Raw genomic sequence first — 20,477 nt, 5'->3', positions numbered from 1 at the left:
CACCCACCCAAGATGATGAATCAGTTGGGATTATTCAATAATAATCCCCCCTTCCTTTCCAAACCTTTTTTTGTTCAACAGAATTCCGCCAATGGAGAATCCCTTTGGAAAACAAACCAAAAAAGGGGTTTTAACTACATTTTGCAAGCACAAGAAAGGCCTTGCACTCACTGTGCTTGTTATACATACATACATACACACACACGCACACACACAGTTGAGGCTGGTGGCTCCAATGTCAGTGGGGTGGAGAATCCACTCTGGGTTTCAGCCAGAACCGCAAAGGAGCTGTCCCATGGTGTGAAGTAGATCTCCAGATGTTTTGGATCTCAACTCCCAGCACTCTTGGCCATGCTGGCAGGGAGCTCTGGGAATTGAAGTCCAAAATATCTGGAAGTCTATCTTCTGCTCATCCCTAGTTTTCATAGCTCTACCTATAGTATTTCACCCTGTGTCACCCAGTAGAAGCTTCTCTACCTCCTGTTTTGCATGCAGAAATTCAATCCACGGCATCTCCAGGTAGGGCTGGGAAAACTCCTGCCTGAAATCCCGGAGAGCCGCTGCTGCCAGTCAGTCTCTACTCTACTGAGCTAACTCAGCTATGCTGGCTGGGAGTTATGGGAGTTGTAATCCAACACATTGGCAGGGCATCAGGTTGGGGGAGACTGATGGATCAATAGGCTGAATCTGTAGAAAGCAGCCGTCTCTGAAGCTGGGATTGCAGGGGCAGGCAGTGGAGGCTGGTGGCTCTGAGTTTGGTGGAGCAGTGAATCCATTCTGGGGTTCAGTCTGAACTCTAAAGGAGGTATCCATAGTGCTGAACTGTCCTGCCTCCCCCAGAGTCCTCATAAGAATGTAAGAAGTGCCATGCTGGATCAGACCGAGGGTCCATCTAGTCCAGTACTCTGTTCACACAGTAGCCCAACCAGCTGTTGGCCAGGGATCAACAAAGCAGGACATGGTGCAACAGCACCCTCCCAGCCATGTTCCCCAGCAACTGGGGCACACAAGCTTACTTCCTCGGATACTGGAGGTAGCACATAACCATCAGGGCTAGTAGCCATTGATAGCCTTCTCCTCCAGGAATTTATCCAACTCCCTTTTAAAGCCATCCAAATTGGTGGCCATCACTACATTTTGCGGTAGTGAATTACATAATTTAACTATGTACTGTGTTATCAGAGGACGAATTGGAAGAGCAAATTCCAGGAGATCCCAGGAAAGGGACAAAGCAGACAATGCTCTTACTTTGTATGAGGCATTTTCTTAAGTTCCCGGTGAAAGTGTCGGAGGAAATTGGGAGTGGGTGGTGGATGATGGTACCATCCCCCTGTTTCAAAGTAGTAAAACATTACCCAACTCCTGACCTCATCACATTGTTCATTCACCCATCCAGCTTGGCTCTGCCTCACTGGCTGTCACTCAGGGAGGAGGGAACACAACAACCCTATGAAGCAGGGAGACAGCCATCAAAGCGCACACTGTGCATGGAGAACGTTCCACCACACTGTCTCAACATGCATCAGATTGCGCCCATCGTGCATTCAAACTTGCTTATGCCCTTGATTTCAATAGACTTAAGTGCATGTAACACTTTCGTTAGGTTGTAACTCTGGAGAGAGGCAGACCAGATAACCTTGATGAATTCTTCCAAGTGATATCAAGATGACTGCACATTAGGATGGCGGTAAATCACATTTGAGGCATGGGCCTGTCAGCACACGGTGTTACTGTAGTCATGACTCAGTGAAAATTTCAGGAAATTCATTAGATCGATCCTTCCTTTCCCACATTTAGATGTATCACATATCTATATTGCTCAAATGAATTCGTTTCCTTCTCATTAGCAATCCTTACAATGCACCCCCTTAGGGATGCTTACACAGAAAATAATGATCCTTTGATATTAAAGAATTAGCCGCCAGCCCCGCCCAGCTCTTTGTTCTTGTTCTCTTGCATGCCACTTCCTTCCCATTCAATGCTTTTGGATGTGTATGTGTGGTGTGTGTATGTGTGTGTGTGTGTATGTAGGAGCATTAAGATACAATGTTACTAATGTAGCAATGACAGATTCTTTTCATTGTGACACCCAAATGAGCTCATATGTCACAGAAATGTTCTAATCAGAGGATCTGACAGCAAATTTGCTTAATTTGCTCAGGAAAATGACGTCACATTACCAGGAAAACAAATCTTTTGAAAGTTTTATAGCCACCTTGCTGTCTCCCGGGGAAACTCACATTGATGGGGAGCTCATGTATTTGCTGGGGTTCTAATGCCAGCAAAAGGCCCACCATCCCAGTAGCACCACTCTTTTAACTGGCCAAGGGCTCACCGCCCAAACAGCACCACTGTTTTAACTAGCAAAGGGCACACCATCCCAGTAGCACCACTCTTTTAACTGGCCAAGGGCTCACCGCCCAAACAGCACCACCGTTTTAACTAGCAAAGGGCACACCATCCCAGTAGCACCACTCTTTTAACTGGCCAAGGGCTCATCACCCAAACAGCACCACTGTTTTAACTAGCAAAGGGCACACCATCCCAGTAGCACCACTCTTTTAACTGGCCAAGGGCTCACCACCCAAACAGCACCACTGTTTTAACTAGCAAAGGGCACACCATCGCAGTAGCACCACTCTTTTAACTGGCCAAGGGCTCACCGCCCAAACAGCAGCACTGTTAACTAGCAAAGGGCACACCATTCCAGTAGCACCACTCTTTTAACTAGCAAAGGGCTCACAGCCCAAACAGCACCACCGTTTTAACTAGCAAAGGGCACACCATCCCAGTAGCACCACTCTTTTAACTGGCAAAGGGCTCACCACCCAAACAGCAGCACTTGCTTGCCACCCAAACTGTAACACTGTTTTAACCGGCAAAGGGCTCAGCACTGCAACAGTGCTACTGTTATAAATGGCAAAAGGCTCAGCATCCCAACAGTGCAGTGTCACTGTTTTAACCAGCAAAGGGCTCAGTGCCCCAACAGCACCAGTTTTAACTGGCAGAGGGTTTACTGCCTTAACAACACTGTTCAAAGGGCTCAGCACCCCCACAGTGCCTCGCTGTTTTAACTGGCAAAAGGCTCGGCATCCCAACAGACCGACTGTTGTAAGCAGCAAAAGGCTCAGTGCCCCAACAGTGCTGCTGTTTTAACTGGCAAAGGGCCCTGCACACTATGTGTGCCAAGAGGGTCAGGATCAAAGTTATGCATGCCACCTCTTCCAGATTAAAAGATGCCCTAAGATTTTGGAGCCAGCCTCAATGGTTTCAAAATATATTTTCCTGATGCGTTCAAAGACAATCAGAGATTTAGGATCAGAGGCTGGTCCATTTCCAGAGAAGCATATTTTCACATGACCTTGGGTTGACAGAACACAGGAGTGTTGTTTGACCAATGAATGAGTTAAGATTTTTAAAAGTTGGATAATCAGGCAATTAAAAATAAACAGTTTTACGGCAGCTACATTTGATTAATCGAACAGATTGCTTGGTTAAAAATATTTTAAATCAACTAAGAAGTATCCCCACGTGTAGTGTGCATTTGCGCACGCACACAGTCTTCTAAAATTTGCAGGCGGCAAGCACCATTTTAAGAGAGGCATGCTCCTTTTCCGCCCCTCCCACATAGAAATATCCCACGATGATCCTTGCTACAGAAACAACAACTCTACGCTTCTTCCTTCAGAAATATTGCTTTTCCCTAAATGCAAATTTAATAGATTATTAATCAGTTGACATTTCCTGGCTTGAATTGTCCCCCTGCTCATTTTAAAATGTAAGTACTTAAGAAAAATTAATGAAAAATGAGATAAACCTTGTCTGAACAACAGGCTGTTTTTTCTCCAGCAGCAAAGGTGCCAAGCCATCACGGCCTTGGATAGTCATGACAAAATGAAATTTAATAGGGATGAATGCCAAGTTCTACATTTAGGGAATAGAAACCAAATGCACAGTTACAAGATGGGGGACACTTGGCTCAGCAATACTACAAACGAGAAAGATCTTGGAATTGTTGTAGATCACAAGCTGAATACGAGCCAACAGTGCGATATGGCTGCAAGAAAGGCAAATGCTATTTTGGGCTGCATTAATAGAAGTATAGCTTCCAAATCACGTGAGGTACTTGTTCCTCTCTATTCGGCCCTGGTTAGGCCTCATCTAGAGTATTGCGTCCAGTTCTGGGCTCCACAATTCAAGAAGGACGCAGACAAGCTGGAGCATGTTCAGAAGAGGGCAACCAGGATGATCAGGGGTCTAGAAACAAAGCCCTATGAAGAGAGACTGAAAGAACTGGGCATGTGTAGCCTGGAGAAGAGAAGATTGAGGGGAGACATGATACCACTCTTCAAATACTTAAAAGGTTGTCACACAGAGGAGGGCCAGGATCTCTTCTCGATCCTCCCAGAGTGCAGGACACGGAATAACGGGCTCAAGTTAAAGGAAGCCAGATTCCAGCTGGACATCAGGAAAAACTTCCTGACTGTTAGAGCAGTGCGACGGTGGAATCAGTTACCTAGGCAGGTTGTGGGCTCTCCCACACTAGAGGCATTCAAAAGGCAGCTGGACAACCATCTGTCAGGGATGCTTTAGGGTGGATTCCTGCATTGAGCAGGGGGTTGGACTCGATGGCCTTGTAGGCCCCTTCCAACTCTGCTATTCTATGATTCTAAAAGGTGTAGTCGCCTTGATTACAGTGGCAGAATGGTGGAATACAAACATTTTGACTGTGTTCAGATGACACGCTAAGCCACAGTGTTTAAACATTGTGAGCTAAACATGATGGCTTAGCATATTGTGTGAACCATGACTAAGAGCTTCATCCCACGTACCTGTTTCCCTCGAATTATCCCCTACAGCGCTAAGCTGTCACTGTTGTTGCTGCTACCAGGCGGCTAGATCCTTTGCATACCAGGAAATGGGTTTAAGGGGGGAAATGTAAAAAAATCATAAAAAATCAACGGATGACCCAATCTGATTCAAATTTGGTATGCTTAAAGCTCTCCTTAATATCTATTACTGTGCCAATTTTGATCTCTTTAACTTTAACGCTTACGCAGATGTAAGCATTTGTTTAATTTTTCTTCAAATCCTGCTCCTGCGTCCCAGTGGCCGCTTGGAAAACAACAAATGATACGCTCGAAAACTAGTAGCAAAATATTGCACTTCTTTTGGTTAAGAAGCACAATTAAAGCAGGATGCATGGGAGTACTTCACAATAAAAGCAGATAATAAGCTGGAAAACTTTGGAGCCCTTTGCACGCAATTCGCAGTGATTGCACAGTATAACGCTGGTGTGGTAAAGCTCTTAGCATGTCATGTGAACCATTCCTAGCCATGGTGGCTACATAACCACGGTCACTAACTGCTGCAAAAGGGTTAGCAGCCTAACCGTAGCGTAGCATGTTGTCTGAACAAGCCACGCAGTGCTGGTTCTAGGTTTCTGAGGGCCCCTGGGGACACACCCTCAATGGGCCACCTCCCACAATGAGTCTACTTTCTCACCACCATTGTTACCAGCTACTGTGGCTCCTCCTCCATTTCCTTGCTTGACAGGAAGTGAGCAAGTTGGCAGGGGCATCTCCTGCTCTTCCTTCTCATTGCCACCATTGTCTGGGCCAGAGCAAGAGGCAGGCGAACAAGGTTGCCATGGTGACAAGGAGGAGCAGCTCCAGAGAGCTCATCAGTGGATTCCTGCTAGGATATTTATTTATTAAATTCATTTATTTATTAAATTTATATACCGCCCCATAGCTGTAGCTCTCTGGGCGGTTTACAAAAGTTAAAAACAGTGGACATTAAAAAAAAAGTATACAAAATTTTAAACCATCAAAAAATATAAAAACAGTATAAAACAGTATCCGTTTTAAACAACAACAGTTCTGGGGTCCGTCAACAAACAAACAAACTTAGCATATGTTGTTAAATGCTGTTAAATGCCTGGAAGAAGAGAAAGGTCTTGACCTGGTGCCGAAAAGATAACAATGTTGGTGCCAGGCGAGCCTCATCGGGGAGATCATTCCATAACTGGGGGGGCCACCACTGAAAAGGCCCTCTCCCTTGTTGCCATCCTCCGAGCTTCCTTCGGAGTAGGCACTCGGAGGAGGATCTTAGATGTTGAGCACAGTGTACAGGTAGGTTCATGTTGAGAGAGGCATTCCGTCAGGTATTGTGGTTCCAAGCCATGTAGGGCTTTATAGGTTAAAACCAGCACCTTGAATTGGGCTCAGAAACGTATAGGCAGCCAATGGAACCCTTGACAGGTTGCCTGGTCATGCCAACCCTCAATGCTGGCCCTGCTCAGGGATAAGCAACCTGATGTAGTTCAAAACATCTAGTAGACAAGTCCCATAAGCCCCAGACAGCATGGCTGGTGGTCAGGGATTATGGGGGTTGCAGTCCAAAACATCTGGAGGGCATCACAGAGCCAGATTGGGACTCCGGGTGGTCTGGACGTGGCCTCAACGTGGCTAAGCCTCTTCTTGGAGACATAACCTCTCCAAAACTAAAAGATGGCAGCAACAGGAGGGGAAAGTTTATGGGTAGAAAGACGCCACATTGTGGGTCCGCATACGCTTCAGAGTGATCTCCCTTCTCCTGTGAAAACATGTATATTTTAAGGTTATTAATATACGTGAACTTCCGGCAAGATGGGAAGTTTTTGGGTTTCTCACAACACACCAGAGCACAACGGGTGCCTGACGTAATCAGCAGCATTTCCTGTGTATTTTTTGCCCATGGAATGAGGATTAAGAAGAAATAAACATTAATAAAAAGTCCAGTTGGGTCAGAGGTTAGGGGACACTGACATATGAGTAAAAAGACACAGGAGCGCTTCCACAGTTTATTTTTAAAACAAAGGGTTTAATTTCAGAGGACTTATGGAACATTGCGAGAATTTGAAAAAAAAAGTGTTTAAAATGAAAAGGCTAAAAGGGTTGACACTTCTTAAAATATATATTAAAAAAACTAATCTGCCATCTGCTAGAATATTGTGTTCAAATTGCAAAGTAATTTAACTTTTACAAACATCTCGGAGTTCTGTTGCTTTTCCCCCCTCCTCCCCCAGTGCTATTTTTTGTTTTCATCTCCATCACATCAGGCGGGGTGGGTGGTTCGGTGGGGTGGCTATGTGTGTGCAAATTAAAGCAGAACCTACCAGGACCATTCTCCCTGTGCAAAACTCACTGAAAAAAGGGGTGTTGCAGTAAGCAACAGATGGGTCACTTCCATTCACTTCAATTACGTTTCATAAAAACTGAAGCTAGTTTAAACCTGAAAGCAGATTATTTTACACTCTTACATACGTGCAAATCCCAAGAAATCATCGATACTATAAAGCGCCATTTCAACTCGGAGCCTTTATCAAGTTAATAAAAATCAGGGATTCCAATCTCTCAGGAAAAGTCCTTGACCAGATTCCAGCCTGAATTATTATTATTATTAAGAATATTTATATACCCACTCCCCATTGAAAAATTTTGGAGCGGTGTACAAGGTAAAATGAAAATAAAAACAGAATAAAACAGTTAAAACAAAATTTAAAAGAAGCAATAACAGTAATCCAAGGCTGCATGTTAAAGAAAGGCTTCTTGGAATAAAGATGTTTTCAGGAGGCGCCGAAAGGAGTACAAGGTTGGTGCCTGCCTGACCTCTAGAGGCAGGGAGTTCCACAGGAGGGGCGCCACCATGCTGAAGGCTCTTCCCCTGGTGGACTCCAATCGGAGTTAGCACATATTAGTTAACACTAGTCCATTCAGAACAGTTATTTAATCGGTATCTCTCCTCTCTCATCTCACACTATTGCCCCGCTCGTGCTCTTCGCTCCTCTGATGCCATGTTTCTTGCCTGCCCAAGGGTCTCTACTTCCCTCGCTCGGCTTCGTCCATTTTTTTCGGCTGCCCCTTACGCCTGGAACACTCTTCCAGAACATTTGAGATCTACAAGTTCAATCGCAACTTTTAAAGCTCAGCTAAAAACTTTTCTTTTTCCTAAAGCTTTTAAAACTTGATTTTGCTCTGACTTTTATACTGCCTGTTTGGTGCATTCTCTTCCCCTCCTTATTGCTTTATTATGATTCTATTAGAATGTAAGCCTATGCGTCAGGGTCTTGCTATTTATTGTTTTACTCTGTACAGCACCATGTACATTGATGGTGCTATATAAATAAATAAATAATAATAATAATAATAATAATAATAATAATCCTGCACTGTTTGTAGGCAATTACTTCCTAAGATGTTATATTTATGAACACACACACACAATCACCGCTTGATAATAAGGGGTGTCACACGAGGCAACAGATGGGTCACTTCCATTCACTTCAATTAAGGCTCATAGAATCATAGAATAGTATGCGCGTGCAGGAAAATTTCCAACAGTGCTCTCATAGGCTATAAAATGCTGTCAATCATTACATATTTAAGGCTGTACCCTCTTCAGGATAGAACACACATAGCTATGTAAGAAATACTGTATCAAAGCCAGAGGCAACATAGTTCATTGTATCATGATAAGGAGGGGAGAAATAAATTACGTTCCACATTCTTGTGGAAGTTTTCTTTAAAAACCCACAGAAACAAAGAATGCTAAACCTTTGATGGAGAATGTTGTCATATAAAGTTGCTTTATACCAGACTAGATCAGATATAATGCTAAGCCATAGTTTAACACTGAGCAAACATGCCAACTTTTGTGAACCGCCCAGAGAGCTCCGGCTATTGGGCGGTATAGAAATGTAATAAATAAATAAATAAATAAATAAAATAAACTTCCAGCTCTCCTCTCTGGTCAGAAGCATCCTCTTCCTGGTTTAGACTAACCACAGTTTACCTCTGAACGAGGAATGGTGGTTAATTTCAACAACACCTTGTTGGAACAAGTCAAGATCAGAAACTATGGTTTGATTTTCACTTGCCCCAGTAAACCAGAATTTAAACCAAAGGTGAACTTGTGGTCCTCTAGACATTGCTGGATTCCAACTCCCAGCAGCCCCAGCCAGGGATGCTAGAAGTTGTAGTCCAATATCTCAACAAGGGTTCAAACTAACAACACCTTGTTGCCATCAGACACAAGGACAAACTGCAGCTAATTTAAACCTGAAAGCTGATTCTTTTAGACTCTTACATACGTACAAATCCCAAGCAATAAATGATACTAGAAATCACCAACTATGACAGAAAGTCCATTTCAAGCCGGAGTCTTTATCAAGTTAATGAAAATCATGGATTCTAATCCCTCAGGAAAAGTCCTTCACCAGATTCTAGCCTGAACTATTAGTTAGCACTAGTCCACTCAGAACAGTTATTTAATCAGTACAATCCTTCAAACCTGCACTGTTTGTAGGCAATTACTTTCTAAGATGTTATACTTATGAACACAACACACATATTCATTGCTTGACATCATACAATGTAACATTAAAATAAGGTGTGGTAGAATTTTTTCCCACTTACTTGTTAGAGGCTGTGCTTTTGCTTCTGTTTGTCTTTCTGTTGAAAACAGGCCTGTCTTCACTCCACAAGCCCAAGGAAAGAATAAACCCAGTCAGAAATTCTCTTAATTTACACCACCTGTAACAAGCTTCAGCTGTTCCCTTAAAGGGACAATACCTTATATCACACTTTTTTTCTTTTTAAAGGAACAATGTAATGCCCATCAAAAAATTCAAGTGGAAACAGACATTATGACACTGACATTATAAATATGCCGATAAATCAAATTTCTCATTCAATCCACTAGGGCTAACTGTTGGCAGTGTGAAAATCCAACATGTTTCCCATTGGGGCAAATGAAAGGTGAGGGTCTTGTCCTTCTTAAATTGATATGTGAACTTGTTCAACAGCTATAAACTTGAAATCATGGATGGGGTGTGTGTGCGTGGCCCTGCAAATGGGACTGCAACTTCCATCATCCTTCCGCACTGGTTATGTTAGCCAGAGATGATGGGAATTGAACAACATCTGAAATGCCAAACGTTCCTCAGCACTGCTGTAAACCGTCGAACATGTTATTATTACCCCCACAAATCAGGAGATATCAGAGGCTCAAGTGCTTTAGTGCTCACCTTATTCCCACCACCACTAATTCATTTTTAAAGCACCGCTTTGAACTGCAACTGTTACCCAGAGGACCTTCTCTGCTGCTGCTCCCAGACTGCGGAATGGCCTGCCGGAGGAGACTCATCAACTTAACAGTCTACTAGCATTCAAGAAAGCTATAAAGACTGATCTCTTCCGGCAGGCCTACCCAGTAGAATTTTAGGATTCTTTTAGGATGTTTTTAACAGTGTATACTATGTTTTTAATCAGTATTTTATTATTGCTGTTGTTCTCCGCCTCGAGCCAATTGGAGAGGTGGGTAATAAATAAATTATTATTATTATTATTATTATTATTATTATTATTATTATTATTATTATTATTATCTCTTCTGGCAGGCCTATCAAGGGAATTTTAAGATGTTTTTAAGATGTTTTTAAAATGTTTCTAGGATTTTTTTAGGATGTTTTTAGGATGTTTTTAACAATGTATATTACGTTTTAATTGCGTATTATGTATTTTATCTTTTATTATTGTTCCCTGCCTCGATCAAAATGGAGAGGCGGGTAAGAAATAAATGTATTATTATTATTATATGCATATGAACAAGGGCAGAAAATCAACATAAATTACATTTGTTGACTGACAGTTAGCTTACCATCTTTAGGATTGCTTTAACTGTAAAGATTGTGTACAATATGCACACTTTTCACATTTGAAATAGTGGGTCTCATTCTTTTATAAGTTTTATCAAACGAACTAATTTATTCTTCACCTAAGATGCCCCATGACAGCCTTCCCCAACCTACAACTCCCATCAATCCCAGCCAGCATGGCCAATAGCCATGGGGGGAGGCAGGTTGGCATAAGTTATTTTATAACGGGTGAAAGTTCTAAAGAAATTGATATTTTGGCTTGCTTGGAATGGGAGTTCGTAGAAGAAGAGAGGATAAGGAAGTTTGATTGTGTTTGACGGGCTCAATAGGGACTATGGTTTCTAAGCACGATAAAAAAGACTTTCTATAAACAATTGCTATAAACATTAAATCAAAGATGGAAAATGTGTGATCTGTCAGATGTTGTTGGACTGCAACTCCTCGGTAGTATCCCAGGAGTGTTGGCTGCATGAGCAATGCACTTATTGGATCCTGCCCCCATATTTTGGACGATCTATTGTTATATGGGATTTCTATGTATGTAAGGAGACGTTTTCACCTCTTTACAGTACATTAGTACAATATAGGTCCTACTTGCATATCATTGAGTCTCCTTTATTTGTTGTGTTTATCATTTTGGTGAGAGTCTTACCGCATGTGATCCTCACAGAAAATAATCAGAAGGTTGGGTGGGTGGAAAAATCAATCCGTGTAAGGGGGCTTTGGAAAAAAAAACCATAAGTGAGATGGTTATGGGGTTGCACTGGCTAGCCTTTGCTCCACCTGCCAGATCTCCCATCCTGCCATGCATTCGGCAACCATGCAAAGTTTGGTACCAAACCTTGGCACCGATGCAAGCCAAGACACTTAGGATCATTATCCAACTCTGATTCCAGTGCAATATGTCAATTTCATTTCCCTTTATGGCGCACCCACAAAGCCTTTGATAAAAACTTATTTTAATTAACATAAAATTGAACAATATTCCAACATACACATCTATCCTTACAGTGCAATAAAAATGTGTCCTCATCGTATGGCATTTTTGCATTATGAAAATAAAATGCATACCGAGTATGAATCATGTAAATCTGTAATGCATCTAAAGTTGGCTTTGGCTTTGAAAGTCTTTATAAATTCATAGAAAATATTGAACACCTAACAAAATAAATAAAACATATTTTAATCAGAGATGCCTAACGATCAGCTTCAAAATTTGCAGGTTGGGTTTGTTTGCTTGCTTCCATTTGCTACTAAATTTCTTTTAAAGAGAACTCGCTCTCAGTAGTGCTCAGAAGTGAATGATTGCACCTTCTTGTGATGTGAAAAAATAGAGCTGTGTCCATTTTTCAGAAGTCCAAAAAAGAAAACCCACTCCTTCATAAAGGGTTTGCATGTCAAATATGTGATTGTTCAATGTAACTGTGTTGTTGTTGTTTTAAGTGCTCGTTAAAAAGCATCCTCGTGAGTGTTATGAGTCATCACCGCCGTCGGGGATTTTCGCCTCCATTTGCAGATCTGAAGAAGAATATACCAACGTCTTCTCTTTTAAGAGGGTGTCTCCAAGCTCCATGTTTTTGGCATGAAATTAATGTCAAAACCAGGACAAAACGAAGCCAAAATGTCCACCCTTAATCCCTCTTCAGTACAGGCATTGCAGCAATCCAGTGTAATTCAACGTGAAGGGTTTATTCAACGCTGAGTCCCCTAGATGGCGAGAAGCCGAGAGTTCACCACCGACATTCAAGGTTGTCTTGAACATCCAGGCTCCCCAAGGATGTGTACAGGAAGGCCTAACTGTAATACTGAAGAGACCCAAACAAATCTGAAAATGCACGACCTATATTGCAAGTCGGAAGGATTCCACTTCCAGATGGACGATGCAGACACAGAGAGGCCTGGCCACTATTCGGGCGGCAGTCGGAGTGTCCGTAGCTTCCTCTCGTCCAACCCCTTCCAGTACTTGAAGTTGTTGTCCAGGTGCTGCATCAGATTCGGCAGGTCCGCAAATGCTGAAGAAAGGAAGCAAGTTGGTTTTACATTCCCAAGAAATGGGCGGATGGCGAATGCAGCCAATGGCTGAGACTGCTGGGGGCTGGTCACATGCCTTGGAGAGAGGAGCAGGAGATTTTTTGCTGATGCCACCTGAGAGAGCTGAGGAGATACCCCACCCCCACCCCCAAATCAATCCCCTCAAGACAATGTTTTTTAGAGATGCAAGTGCCACAGAAAATATTAACCTATTGGAACGGGCAATAGCACTTCCATGTGTCTGAAAATGAATCATCTCTTCTATTTATTACAATTAAGAACATCAGAAGAGCCATGCTGGGTCAGACCAAGGGTTTATCTAGTCCAGTGTTCTGTTCACACTGTGGCCAACCAACTGTAGACCATGGATCTACGAGCAGGACATGGTACAACAGCACCCTTGCACCCATGTTCCCCAGCAACTGGGGAACACAACTTATATACAAAATAAGCAACTAAGGCTTAAGTTATAACACTATCAAAAATAATCCAAAGCACCTTTTCTGTGAGGAAAGGCAAACAAATATGAAGATTTTTTGTTTAGACAAGATGACTGACAGCATGCCCAATGGGCGGCCATCATTTCCCCATAATGCTCCTCCATTCAGTACCTTTGTTTCTTTCCTTAAATTTAAACTATGTAAGGGAAATACATGCTACTGTCTTCCATTTTTTTACAAATATTCCAATAAAAGATCTACACATTATAACTGGAAATTGTCTGAGGCTGATGACCTTATCAAATCAACCTACTTTGCATTGGGGGCGGGGGGCGGGGAACGTTCCAATTCAAACATTTCTGGAAAACCTACATTACTGGCCAGCACTATCCTGGGGATCCCCTGAAATTTTTTTGAGCTGCTGTAAGAAGATAAGAGATTGCTTACCATCCCAAGCATCAAACATGTCAGTGATGAAATAATCAATGAATGATATTTGAGATTTGGGGATACTACAAGTATTCCTGTCGAAAACAGGCATCACAACAGGCAGGCCTTGTCTTTTCTCCTCGTCTGTCTGCAAGGAAAATAATTTCGCAATTATTTTAGTCTGTTATTGTCAATGCACGCTAGCCTGCTCATTTAAACATTTGCAAGCTGTGCTCTCAGCTCAAGAATTGGCACCTGAAGCAAGATACAAAAAAGCAGTGGAAACAACACATCATTAAAGCAATCAATCTTTAAAATGCAGGCAGAACAGGAGATTTTTACAAAAATCCATCGAGAATTGACAATTGGTGCGCTCCAAACATGAAACAAGCAAGTAGCGCATCCAGTTTATAAATGTTTACAGATCTTTAAAAATTTAAACTTCTAAAATCTTAAATTGTGTAACTTTAAAAAAATGTTAAACACCAAACACACACAAACACATTTAAACAGATTTAAAACTGTGAAAGGCTTTGGTATAACACCAGCTTCAGTCACAAATAAGTGGTATTGTAGCATACTCTCATTTGTGACTGAAGCTGGTGTTTTATATTCACCTACCTGTGCAAAGTATTCCTCAGAAATGCGACCCGCCCACTCAATGCACTGCTCTAGAGGGCGACACGGGTTGGAAACGTCGGCACACTTAATTAGCATCCGTTTGATCAGGATGCGATTCTCAGGAGACGTGAGGACATTTTTTATCGAATCGCCATCTCCGTTTGCTCCCTGATTAAAGGACATCAAAAGTTTACATCATCATCGTCATGCCTGCAGGAACTTCAACGATATCACACGAACACGAAGGACCTTGGTGCACCTTAAACATTAGCGGATTCATAAAGGCTTGAATGGGCTGCTGCACTAGGCAGACCTCATGTGGAGTATTGTGTCCAGTTCAGGGCACTGTACTTTATGAAGGACATAGACAAATTGGAATATGGCTAGAAGGAGGGCAATGAAGATGCTCAAGGATACGGAAAACAAGCCTTATGAAGAAAGGCTGAAGGCACGGGGTGTGTTTAGCCTGGAAAAGAGTGAGAGGGGGCACATTGATGGATGGATTGCATTTATATCCCGACTTTTTTCCTCCAAGGAACCCAAGGCCGCGTACATAATCCATTTCTGTCCTCACAACAACAACCCTGTGAGGTAGGTTGGGCTGAGAGTCTGTGACTGGCCCAAAGTCACCCAGTGGGTTTCCATGGCCGAGGGTTTCCGGACCCTCGGTCTGATCCAGCAGGGCTCTTCTGATGTTCTTACCATGCTCTGCCACCCCACTTTCCTGATCAGTGGCAGAGATGTTGCAGTATCCGTCTTGCCACATTGCAGGGGCAGAGCAGAAGGCTGCCATGCCATCCTGCCGCTGCCCATTGAAGCCAAAAGCCCCACAGGAGCATCACGGCAGGCTGCCGCTAAGTGATATTTAGACCTGGCTAAGCTATTCCATGGCCGAGTGGGGACTAGAACCCAGATCTCCCAATTCCCAGTCCAACACTCTAGCCACACACTGGCTCTCCACGATAACTCTCCCCACATGCCACAAGGGCTATCACTTAGAAGATGACTTTAAGGAAACAATCCTATGCATTTTTAGACAGAAAAAATATCAGTCTGATCCAGCATGGCTCTTCTTATGTTCTTACTGTTGTTTCTATACTGTTGTTTTTATGTTTTTAAATTTTGTATATTTTTAATGTTTACTGTTTTTAACTTTTGTAAACCGCCCAGAGAGCTTCGGCTATGGGGCGGTATATAAATGTAACAAATAAATAAATAAATAAATTAGTCTACCTCTTTGGAATATATAAATAACATACTCAGACACACCCAAAGACATACACGCACAAAAACACACACTCAAGGTTGTTGAAAGCAGCTAGTTACCCTCCAGTGCTACTTTGACCTCATATTTTTTAAACCCATAAATTGGAATGGTTAAAAATGAATGGATTGTTCTCTACTCTTTCCCATGCATGCAAACGTGGAGGAAGTGTGATTTCAAATGGCGCTAATAAGTAGGGAAGGCAGCTGTTCTTGATTAATTAAGCCATTTATAAAAGATTTGATCCTGTACAGTAGAACCCAAACATTCAGTCTGGAGTCCAAAGTCCCGCCTTATGCTCAGCATCACCATTTGATCGTGTGTTCAAATGGTGCCTCCATGGGATTCTGATTGTTCATCCCCAGTCAACTGCTGGGTTGACCAAAGGAATTGGTGCTCCAGCTCTTGTTTTGCTGCCTTCAAAATACTTGGGCCCAGTCCAATTTCTCACTCAATAAATGGAAAGATTTCAAGGAAAACTCAAAGAGGCCCTTTGTAAAGAACGCAAAAACCAGCCGCCTCCTGCACGGAACTTGTACAGAGGGCTACGAACTCAGAGGAAGCGTCCAGCTTCTTCCTGCAAAAGTATACAACATATTAAGCGACAGGCAGCGTAGCTGGAAGCTCAGTTTTCAGCATTTTGTGCTTCTCCTTCAGCAGCGCACATTTCTGTTTGATTACAAGGAGAGAAAGTGTCTTCCGCAAGGGGCTGAATTGTCAAACTGCAACAGAAGCCAATTGTAAACTGGGCAAGTTACTGGTGGGGAGATGCCAAACCTCTGTTCTCACAAAACCCAAATTTTTTAAACCCAGCTGCTTGCGGGAAGATGAACGGAGATGTGGGTGAAAAGGCAACACAGTTCCAAGAAAAGAGCCAATGTCCTGCAGCCACAGGGTCAAACTCCACATTTTGTTAACTGTGTAGCATGTAAGCTGGGGCTTGGGGTGCAACCTTATGCATGTTTAGATGGGGGCGGGGGGGAATCCTACATGCTGACTGGGGAATGCTGGGAGTTATAGGGCATTTGTTTCTGTGTAAACGTACATAGGATTGCAACCTTATCCACTTTTTTAAAACTCTACAGTAAGTTTGCATGGCTCTGATTTGGATTGGGACCACTGCGCACCTCCTGAACATTTGATTTCCACCTAATCCCTACCCCCAGCGATTGAAAAGTGTGTGTGTGGGGGTCTTCGTTGACATCAATGGAGGCATTTTCCCAACTCCAAGTGTGTGAGAAACATTTCCCCAACCAAACAGTGGTGTGTGGTAGGAAGGTTTATTTCACCTGGTGCGCATGATTCTCCACGAGCAGAATAGGGGCTCCCTGATCCTAGCCGAAGAAGTACCTCCTAACAGATCATATTTATTATTTACTTGCATATTTCTACTTGCCCTTCCTTTAAGGAACCTAGGCTGCTGTGCACGGACACCCCCATCCCTGGTTTTATTCTCACAACAGCCCTGTGAGATAGTTTGGGCTAAGAAACAGCCAGTGTTTCAAGATCACACAGCAACTTTCATAGCCAAGAGAGGATTTGAACGTTTGTCTTGCTGAAAGTACAATGTTCTAACCATTACATCTCACCAGCTCTTGTGCTGGGATAGGAGGAAAGCCAAGTTCAAGGTTTTTAGAGACCTCATGTTAGGCTTTTCTGGCTGTTTTGTCAATTACTGTACTGTACTGTTTGCTATTTATTATATTGCATTTTATTCTTTCAAACACGTGTATCACATTTTATATTTTTTAATGGTTTCAAAATTGCATGTTAGTTTTTTAACTAGTTGTAATCCACCCACAGAACACTGGTTATTGCGAAGATTAGAAATGTACTAAATAATTAAAAAGAAATAAGACCTATGGGCAGGAGTTTTCCCAAAGATTTTGTTCTATATTTGTGTGCGAATGGCCTCTTCAAATTATCCACCCTATTCGTTAGCAGGGAAATCGTGAACACGATTTCGCCAAATTTCTCCAAGGGGAGGAGAAATTCTCCAGCACTTTCTCGAAGTGGAGCTCACCGTTAACCGTAGTTGTAGCACAGTTTCCTTCTGGTTTCCTAAGGGTTTTTTTTTGGTTTTTTTCTTGAGCTGACCTTGTCGTTGTGAGGTGACTGAGGGTGTGGTGTGTATTTTGTCTTCCTCTTACACATCTCTGCAGACGCCCTGACTGCCCACACATTTTGATCTGAAAAAGCCCTCTGGGGAAGGAGTTATCTCATGATGTCTTCCCTTGGGCTTTAATTGAAGTGCGGGAAGCCAAGGTGGCTGCAGGATGCCAGAGAAAAGGTTGTACAATGAAAGACAGGACACTGGCATCCACTCCTTGGCCATCTCGTAAACAAAGTAAGAACCCCTAGTCCCCCCACCATGAGAATTTCTCTGAAATTTTCCTTTGAATGCTGTTTCAAAAGCTGTTCCTTTTCTATTTATTTTATTTTATTATTTATTACATTTATATACCGCCCCATAGCCAAAGCAATCTGGGCTGTTTACAACAGTTAAAAATGGTAAACATTAAAAAGTATACAAAATTTAAAAAACCATCAGAAACATAAAAACAACAGTACCCATTTAAAGACAACAATTCTGGGGTCCATTAAAAACAAACTTAATGTTAAATGCCGTTAAAATGCTGTTAAAATGTTAAAATGCCTGGGAGAAAAAGTCTTGACCTGGCACTGAAAAGATAACAATGTTGGCGCCAGGTGAGCCGCATTAGGGAGATCATTCCATAGTCGGGGGGCCACCACCGAGAAGGCCCTCTCCCTTGTTGCCATCCTCCGAGCTTCCCTCGGAGTAGGGACACGGAGGAGGACCTTAGATGTTGAACGCAGTGTACGGGGAGGTTCATGTCGGGAGAGGCGTTCCATCAGGTATTGCAGTCCCAAGCCATGTAGGGCTTTATAGGTTAAAACCAGCACCTTGAATTGGGCTCGGAAACGTATAGGCAGCCAATGCAAGTGGGCCAGAATGGTTGTTATATGCTCAAACCTCCCTGTTCCAGCTATCAATCTGACCGCTGCATTTTGGCCAAGCTGCAGCTTCTGAACCGTCTTCAAAGGCTGCCCCATGCAAAGGGCATTGCAGTAATCTAATTTGGAGTTGTCCAGAGTATGGACAACTGAAGCTAGGTTATCCCTGTCCAGATAGGGGCGTAGCTGGACCACCAACCGGAGTTCTATCAAACGGCTGAGAAAAAATGTAGAAGAGATTTTCAGAAACAGCAGTATTTTATTCTGCTCCTGATCAAGAGACCCCAGCCTGAAATAGGAAAGGTGATAACTTCCCAAATAGGTAAATAACAGTCCCCCACCCAGCCAGCTTTCATTTCCCCTCTGCTTCTTCGAAGGGCACCTTACCCCATTCTCTTCCAGTGCAGCCAGTGGCTTGTTGATGCTGTTGACAAACTTGTTGACGTGCTCAAAATGCTTGGTCATTTCTGTAGCCAGGACCATGTCGATAATGGCTTGCCGAAGGGTTCGGTATTCGTTCCTGTGTAAAGAAGGGAAAGAGGGAAACGCAAGGGATGACTATGAGCTTCATCACACCAGCGTTATACTGTGCAACCACTGCGAATTGTGTGCAGAGGACTCCGAAGTTTTCCAGTTTATAATCTGCTTTGACTGTGAAGCGCTCCCAAGCATCCTGCTTTAATTGTGCTACAAAGCCAAAAGACCCGTCCTATTTTGATACCCCTTTAAGAGCGAATCTTTTGTTGTTCTCCGAGCGGCCACTGGGGGCGCAGGAGGATTTGATAGGTTTAAACTACCAATTAAACAAATGCTTACATCTGCGTAAGTTTTAAAGATAAAGACATCAAAATTGGCACAGTAATAGATATTAATGAGAGCTTTAAGCAGACCAAATTCGAATCGGATTGGGTCATCTGTTGATTTTTAAATGATTTTTTTTACATTTCCTCCCTTAAACCCTTTTCCCGGTATGCAAAGGATCTTAGGAGCGCTGCCGCATCAACAACAGCTTAGCACTGTAGGGGATAATTCGAGGGAAACAGGTATGTGGGAGGAAGCTATAACTGAGAGCCATTTGGTTCAGCAGACTTTCTGGAGAGAAAACATTGTGGGGAAATTAAAAAGAAAAGAAAGCATTGGGGTGTTTTGGAGTGGGGTTTTCTTTTTGCTATTGCTGTCAACCATTTAAAGGATTCTTAATTCATTAAAAAAAAAACCCCACTTTTCGGGGGGGGAAAAGGAATTGATTTGAGCTTAAATGGATGTGCATATTACCCAAACCTCCAGGTAGATTCCTTTTTGTTGTTGTTGTAGGAGATATTGACAGAAGTATGAGAATTTGATAAACAAATGTTGCAACTGTTTGCTAGAAGGTAAGTCTGTCTTCCCTATTAAAACAGCTGAACAGAATCAAAATAGACTCAAAACAACAAACAGCCCTCTGGATCCCCAATTAAAATTTGCCCTGAGCTCTTAAAATTGGCCCCTTCTGATTAATTAGTGACAATTTTAGTTGATTAATCTCCTGCTTAGGTTTGCAGCTTATTTATTAATGCTGGAGGGAGGGGGGAACAGAATCCAGAGGGAGAGTGCTGGCAAACTGGGATCACTATAGAACAGGGGTGGACAGAAGGTCGATCTCCAGATATTTGAGACTTCAATTCCCAGAAGTCCCTGCCAGCATGGGTAATAGTCAGGAATGCTGGGAGTCGGACTCCAAAACTTTTGGAGATCATCTCTCTGCTCACTCCTGCTATGCAAGATTCCGCTCCTATGTATACTATTTAGACGTTGGGCCTAGCATTCATTTATAAACCACGGGGTCCCGCTAGATCTCTGCTGCCAGATCATATTTGTTGTCATTCACTGTTCCCATCCCGCTTTTCTGGTATTACAGAAGCTCCCTCTATGCTAAGGGTCTACGAAGGAGACCTCTCAAGATGATACTGTTTCAAAATACAGGTTGGGTGTGTGTGTGAATGATCCCTCAAGGCAACATTTACCTGCATGTGGAAAG

The 20,477-nt window shown here is 42.8% G+C and overlaps 2 protein-coding genes across 3 annotated transcripts in view; both read right to left on the bottom strand.

The window, feature by feature from the left end:
* Window positions 1-20,477, bottom strand: part of GATM (glycine amidinotransferase) — a 250,974-nt gene that overhangs the window by 65,581 nt on the left and 164,916 nt on the right. The window lies entirely within an intron of this gene.
* The window catches only part of PDE8A (phosphodiesterase 8A), a 111,258-nt gene continuing 102,469 nt past the window's right edge, over window positions 11,689-20,477 (bottom strand). For both annotated transcript variants that reach the window (XM_063142552.1, XM_063142553.1), the window contains 4 exons: window positions 18,848-18,980; window positions 14,221-14,388; window positions 13,618-13,747; window positions 11,689-12,711 (listed from right to left, as the gene is read on the bottom strand). In XM_063142552.1, coding sequence (XP_062998622.1) covers window positions 12,605-12,711; window positions 13,618-13,747; window positions 14,221-14,388; window positions 18,848-18,980 — 538 coding nt within the window. In that variant the 3' untranslated portion in view covers window positions 11,689-12,604. The remainder of the gene's footprint in view (window positions 12,712-13,617; window positions 13,748-14,220; window positions 14,389-18,847; window positions 18,981-20,477) is intronic.

The sequence above is a fragment of the Elgaria multicarinata genome, chromosome 16, assembly GCF_023053635.1.
Source record: "Elgaria multicarinata webbii isolate HBS135686 ecotype San Diego chromosome 16, rElgMul1.1.pri, whole genome shotgun sequence".
NCBI classification, from domain to species: domain Eukaryota; kingdom Metazoa; phylum Chordata; class Lepidosauria; order Squamata; family Anguidae; genus Elgaria; species Elgaria multicarinata.
The sequence above is the reverse complement of the archived record's forward strand: the minus strand, read 5'-3'. Positions and strand labels throughout refer to the sequence as shown.